This window comes from Sceloporus occidentalis, unplaced genomic scaffold, assembly GCF_023333645.1.
Source record: "Sceloporus occidentalis isolate IW3139 unplaced genomic scaffold, rSceOcc1.0.p SCAF_1, whole genome shotgun sequence".
Lineage (NCBI taxonomy): Eukaryota > Metazoa > Chordata > Lepidosauria > Squamata > Phrynosomatidae > Sceloporus > Sceloporus occidentalis.
Window position 1 is genome coordinate 205,951,462 of NW_028316981.1, and position 7,279 is coordinate 205,958,740.

The 7,279-nt window shown below is 38.8% G+C and overlaps 1 protein-coding gene across 4 annotated transcripts in view; it reads left to right on the forward strand.

The window, feature by feature from the left end:
• Positions 1–5,516, forward strand: part of LOC149323257 (pro-neuregulin-1, membrane-bound isoform-like) — a 656,320-nt gene extending 650,804 nt beyond the window's left edge. For all 4 annotated transcript variants that reach the window (XM_089488655.1, XM_089488653.1, XM_089488654.1 and 1 more), the window contains one exon: positions 1,729–5,516. In XM_089488655.1, the coding sequence (XP_089344781.1) occupies positions 1,729–2,383 (655 nt within the window). In that variant the 3' untranslated portion in view covers positions 2,384–5,516. The remainder of the gene's footprint in view (positions 1–1,728) is intronic.
• Positions 5,517–7,279: the final 1,763 nt, after the last annotated feature.

Consider the following 7,279-nt stretch of genomic DNA (forward strand, 5'->3'; position numbering starts at 1 on the left):
ATTTGCACTACCTGGCCTTGAATTCTATCAACACTGAGGATTAAATTTTCACCTGTGTAAAGAAGCTGCTAGATCACATCTTCAGCAATATTAATGCCTTTACATTTCAATACCAGCAAACGTCCCCAGTTTCACATGAATATGAATAGGCTTGAGTTTAACACATCAAAATCTTCAAGGAAAGTGATGTAGCAGTCTGTGGTCTAAAATATACTGCAGAAATAATCCAATTTGAGACTGCTTTAACAGCCCTAGCTCAGTGCTAGGAAATCCTGGCAATGGTAGGGTTGTGTGTGTGTGTGTGTGTGTGTGTGTGTGTGTGTGCCACCAGAGCTCTCTGACAAAGAAATCTACATCTCTCACAAAACTACAGTTACCAGAATTCCCTAGCATTGAGCCAGGGCAGTTAAAACAGTCTCAAACTGCATTATTTCTGCAGTGCATTTTGGTTCTGAGTGACAGCCACTAAAACTCAAGGCACATCCACTTCCATGGTGCGCCACTATGGTGCCTGTGAGAGGGATGTGTCTTTCCCCTGGTGGTTAGGAAGACTGCCCCACAGGAGCAGGGAGACAGGTTATATTCTTTGGACTAATTCCCAAAATTTATTGAGTAATCCTGTGTACTTTCTAGTGAAGTCACCTAGTATCTGGAGATGTCACCTCTCCCTTCACACAGAGTCACGTTGGCTGGCATTCTGTAGAGTAGTTCCAGCTAGAGTTGACCCATTCAGTCTACTGCTGAATAGTGAGTCAACAGTTAAATAAATCAAATGGTACCAATGGATTGACTGTAGTCAAGACTAAAATGGGTTTTAGGCCATTAAATTGGTTATATTTTCAAAACAAAATAATCCTCAAATAAACATCTTTAGGAGCTATTTGGTATATTTGCCAAATTTCAGGTATCTAGGATTCATGAACTAGAAGCAGTAGCCTGGTAGACAGATGTCATATTTTGTCCCTTTTTTGCAGGTTATTATTACTGTCTATGAAAAATGAATGGCCTTTGGACAATGAACAAAACAAAACTATTCCTATTTAATGCTAAATGCTGCCTTAAATATCTATTGCACAAAAATTGAATTCTGGGCTACAGGTTTGTTTTCACAGAAATGAATGATGTGTCCAAAGGAGGGTGACTAAGATGGTGAAAGGTCTGGAAACCATGCCCTATGAGGAATGACTTAGGGAGCTGGGGATGTTTAGCCTGGAGAAGAGAAGGTTAAGAGGTGATATTGAAGGGATGTCACATTGAGGAGGGAGCTAGCTTGTTTTCTGCTGCTCCAGAGACTAGGACCCGGAGCAATGGATGTATGCTACAGGAAAAGAGATTCTACCTCAACATTAGGAGGAACTTCCTGACAATAAGAACACACTCTCTCAGAGTGTAGTGGAGTCTCCCTCCTTGGAGGTCTTTAAACAGAGGCTGGATGACCACAAGGGCCATCCACTCCAACCCCCTGCCATGAAGGATGCTTTGATTGAGATTTCCTTCATGGCAGGGAGTTGGAGTGGATGGCCCTTGTGGTCTCTTCCAACTCTATGATTCTATGGATAATCTTTAAATTTTAAATTCAGTTTTGTCAGTATAAGGATATTTAATGCAGCCCATTAAAAGCCAACTGGGGAACACACACACACGAGCAAAAATGACGACAACTATTCTCATATTTCTGTTCTTTCATTTAATTGTGCTCCAACTTAATTTTCATATGTTCTTCTTTAGGTATGTATCAGCTATGACCACACCAGCCCGAATGTCACCTGTAGATTTCCACACTCCAAGTTCTCCAAAGTCACCTGCTTCAGAAATGTCTCCACAAGTCTCCAGCTTAACCATGTCTGTCCCTTCTGTGGCAGTCAGTCCATTCATAGAAGAGGAGAGGCCTCTCCTTCTGGTGACACCACCCCGATTGCGGGAGAAATATGAGCATCACATACAGCAATTCAACTCCTCTTACCACCACAACCCTGCCCATGAAAGCAACAGTCTACCACCAAGTCCCCTGAGGATAGTGGAAGATGAGGAATACGAAACCACACAGGAGTATGAGCCAACACAAGAGCCCCCAAAGAAACTAGTCAATAGTCGGAGGGCAAAAAGAACAAAACCCAATGGCCACATTTCCAACAGATTGGAAATAGACACCGACACAAGCTGTGAGAACAGTAGCTCAGAGAGTGAAACAGAAGATGAAAGAATAGGTGAAGATACACCTTTTCTGAGCATACAAAACCCCATGGCAGCTGACCTAGAATCAGCTTCTGTATATCGGATGGCTGACACCAGGACTAACCAAAACAGCCGGTTCTCAACACAGGAAGAATTGCAAGCCAGATTGTCCAGTGTAATAGCTAACCAAGATCCCATCCCTGTATAAAAAACACTTTAAAACCCCACATAGATTCACATGTAAAACTTTATTTTATATAATGAAGTACTCCACCTTTAAATTAAAACAATCTATTTTATTTTAGCAGTTCTGCTATTAGGATTAAGAAAAACACAGGAAAAAAAACTTTTATAAATTAAATATATAATGTATATACAAAAGTGTTATGTGCCATATGTAGCAATTTTTTTACAGTATTTCAAAAATGAGAACAATATCAATGGTGCCTTTATGTTATGTTATGTTGAGAGCAAGTTTTGTAAAAGTTACAAGTGATTGCTGTTCCTATGGTATTTCGCCAAAATCTCTGAACATTCGGGGTTATTTCTTCCTAACCTGTACCTGCCCGCCCTGCCCCTATTCCTGGCTCATTTTCTTTTTGTGCATTGCATTACTGGTGACTGGCTGTACAGTTTGCAAAAATTGCAACAGTCCCTGTGTTTGCTTGTTGTACCCTGATTCCAAAAAAAAAGCCCTGTTTTTATTTGCTTACCCTATATTAATTGCTCTTTACTCTGGCGGAAATAAGGTTTGCTTTGGGAGCCTTGAGGAGATGATAGATCCAAGAGCATGCTGTTACTAAGTAGCTACCCTAAACACCTTTTTTGATAGAAAGGCAAGGCATCAATTAAATCAATAAAATAAAACAGCAAGACAATGCATACAAAAAAAGTAGTGCTATAATTTTGACAGAAATACTGTGATTTTACATTTAATGTAATCAGCCCAAGAATCTGCTTGAACGCACCTAGGAACAATGATTCTGTCCCCATAATACATACATACATACACACACACATTTACTTTTTGTAATGATGTTTCTTAAATGTACAAGTTTAGGGTTGCTGGATCACAAAAAGTAATGGAACACAATCCAGCAGGAAGGTCATCTTTGAAATGAATACAATCTGCACAGGAGCACAACTGGCCTTTTGTTCAGCACCTATTTACTTTAGCATGTAGGAAAACAGCATGTTATTTTAGCCAGTAGGAAAACTTCCTACTGGATTATGTCCAGGTTAAGATCATTGCAGTTACCAAGTATTTTAGAACAGGTATTAGTTAACAGATGAGAAGGTGAATAAATAATGAGAGGAATTGCAATGCCACTGAAAAGAACAACAGTAATTTTGAGCCTATATTTTTAGATAGAGGCATATTTCATATTCAGTTTGGGGGAGGATATCAAACTATTCTTTGGTGGGTCATCTCTCCCATTGCACTAATATAGATTACATATAAAGTGGAACCAAAATCTGCTAAAATAAGATTTATGGGGGAAAGCTAAATATTAAGCTATTAAGTGTATATCAGGTGACCAATTTTGTTTGTTTTTTTCTTTCAGTATTTATAAGACAAGCATGTTACATTTGCCAGGATCCCAATCATGCATGGATTTTTGTTATGTGCATGCATGTGGCTACTGACTGAATGCTTCCTTGCAAGTGGATCAAACCAGAATGTGAAAGTAGCAGATCTGTTTGTTTAAACGCAAGTGAGTCTCAAAGAGGTTTGTGAGGGGTCTTATTTTTAGAACATGGGTGTATGCTACTGGTATAGGCATGGTGAATACTCCTATCCATATACCCATTTTGCCCTAAACCTTCCCACGCTGCTGAATGCATAATTGAGGCAGACCCTGGATTTAAACAAGCATATCTACCACCTTCTAGTTTGATCTTTTGCACCAGCAGCAGGGTTATTGCAGCTCCTCATTCACAAGTCAACCTCACTTTTGAACCTGAATGTGAATCAAATTAGGTACACTTGGCCTTTATTAATTTACATATGCTGTCCACTTCAGCATAGCCTGAGGACTGAAGGAGAGGAGATACATCCTATGGATGCTCTTTTTATGAATGAAAAAATAACTGGTCGGTGCTGCTGTTGCTGATCCCCAGGAGAATCTGTTAGAAAAACAAATCTGTTTTCAGTTCCTGGCTGGTCGTATGAACTCAGTTAAAAGTGATACATATCTATCTGAAGCTGAGTTCCTCAAAACTCCCAGAGGGTTTGATCTGGAGAACGTAACTTGAGCACTGTAGGATGCAACCCTAATCCTATGTATCGGGAAAACTTACTCAGTGGGATTTATTTCTGCTTAACCTGCTTAGGATCATGCTATAAGTGTTGATGAAGTTAACACTACAAAGCCACCAATCAACTGCTTTCCAATTATGCAGTTCACATGTACACAAACTTGAAGTTTCCATTTTATTGTATTGACTTCAAGTGCATGTTTAACTATGTTGCTAAATACTGGCTGCTAGTTCACAACCTGGAAAGTGAATGTTTCCAAGCATTAGTTTCCTGGCATCTTGGGAGTCAATTATACTGTCTTCTTTTGCTAGTGAATATCTGCTTTTTCAAAGGAAGAAGATATTGCTATATTGCTCTGTTTCCCAGAAGCTCTCCATGGCCCTTGCTCTTGAGGCTAAATATCTTACTGAAAGTTCTATGTTATAGGCACTGTTTGGCTCACATAGTGTAACAACAACAAGAAGGAGCAGGGACCATTCTTTTTCTGCATGAATTTAGGCAGTGAAGAGTAAGATCTTGTAAAACATTGCCAATCTCTAATGTTGAACCTAAACCCTATCAAGTCATACCTTTTCCATTCGTTTGCCTTCAGTTTCCCATGCTTTTGCAGGTATTTAAGCAAAAGGTTTTCTAGCACTATTAGGTATGTGTAACCACATAAGGGAAGGGGGGCATACTCTAACTTGAAAATGAATAATATTGGGTCTAGGTTTAAGCCCTAAAAATTAGGAAACCAAGACAGACTTCATAGTAGGTTTTTGGACTTAGGGCAGCAGATATAATAGTACCAAGCACACTGTTAAATAGCTAACTTTCCAGAAATATTACCAATACTCCCAATATTCCTCTGTGCACATACCTTCCTCCTAGACGGATTGTTTGCTCCATTTCTGTACCAGGTAAATCACTCCTCCTGCATCAATTTCAAGTTCACTAAACCACTATTTTTCTCTTCACTGTTCCTAATGGCATGGTTATAGAATATGTTCCAACTGCTCCCCATCTGGTAGTGCTGGAGTGCACTACCAGAACTCCAAAAGAAAACAAATGGTACCAGTACAAAAGTGATCTGCATCTGCACCTGCCCCCTCCCCTCTCATTCCTGCTTAACTTCAGAATTTGCCCCACATTTGCTCTATAGATTTCTGCAAGTTGAGGACTGCATCCCAGTCAGGACCCAAAGGAGCGGGTCTGAAGTTGACTGACATTTCTACTGTGTGCTGCAAATTCTCACTCTGCTGTGATGACTTCTAGGCAAGATGTGCTTCCACTTTGGGCCTTTTCCATGGTTGATGAGTCACTACTATAACCTGCCTATTAAAAAAATAAAAGTGGGGGAAATGAAGTACAGGTATACCTCAGTTAACAAAATAGATGTGTTCCTTTACTTTCCTTCTTTAACAGAAACTTTGGTACCAGAGATAAAAATAACATGGAAAGAGTAGGGACAGTTTCCTACACCACAGAAAAAGAAGCATAATCCAACATGTTTCAGAACTAACAGTATTCACGTGAGAAATGAAACAACAAGGTCAGGTAAGCCTTGTACTGGATAAACATACACATTTTGAATCTGCTAGAGACCACCTGAAAGCTTCCAAAATGCATCCCTAGATGATTTTTTATTTCTTTCAACCTCTTTTTTTATAGTTTCTATTTTACTCTTCACATGTGCACAGTAAGCAAATCTAGAGGCAGCTGTTTACCTTGTACGCAAGCACACACAGGTTATAGTAGGTTCGCCTAGAGTAGAGTCCCGTTCTTTCCCAGGTCAAACTGCATTGCATTGTTCACTACAGACACACTTCTGCAATCACATATCTTTCTCCAGCCTTCCTTCATCGTCATTCCAATGCCAATGCTGCAAAAAACATCCAACTATGAAGTCAAGAAAATGAAGGTTGAGTTCCCCTAATAATACTTTGCAAAAAGGAATTTCTTTGTCAGAGGCTTTCTTACCTGGGGTATGCCTGTACTTAATATTATATTGGAATTGTACCTTGGTTACCTGAATATCAACAATATTTAAAATTTACTTGTAAATGCTTAACTGGTATAGGTAAGATTAAATGCTTTTGACTAATGCTAGCTGTGACTCATCCACCTGGCAAGGTGTTAAATACAACTTAAATGGCAAACATTCAGAGGCAATCTGTTTCTTAAGCTGACATTTTACTGATGTGAAATGAACAGTAGTTTCTTACAGCTAACTGAAGCATTTTCTAGGTCAGATTTAACATGGTACATACCATGGGTTGAAAACCACCACTTTAGAGGAATTTGCATCAATATAAAATGTCAGCACAAATGCATTGATTTTTGTGTTTACCATTATCTTTTGTATCTGCATTTACATCACTGAAAAGGAGCTGCATCAATCCCCATTCATCACTTAATTTTCATTTCTATATCACCAATATTTCCTCAAGACTTGCCCAAGGCTCTGTCACGACAGCTGCTATGTAATAATATTATGAAATATACTAACTATTCACTTAAAGGTCAAATTGTTGAGAAAATGGAGTAGAGATGGAAAAACAGTAACAAAAATTAGAATAATATCTATGCATCTTTGAGTGGCCATTTCCACTGATTTTTCATCTTTTGGGGTTGGTTTCAATTAACTAATGAGAGATAGATCAGATGCTCTAGAATTAATAAAATAAAAATATGAAGTATATCAAATGTTTATAGAAAGGCTACCATGAGGAAGGAAACATTTTTTCCTATATCACCTAAGAATGTTTTGGCGGTTACCTTAGATATTGCATCTTTTTTAAGAGACAAAGTGATGGGTGGTTATTTAATATGTCCACAAAAATAGATTACCTGGTCCTCATATCA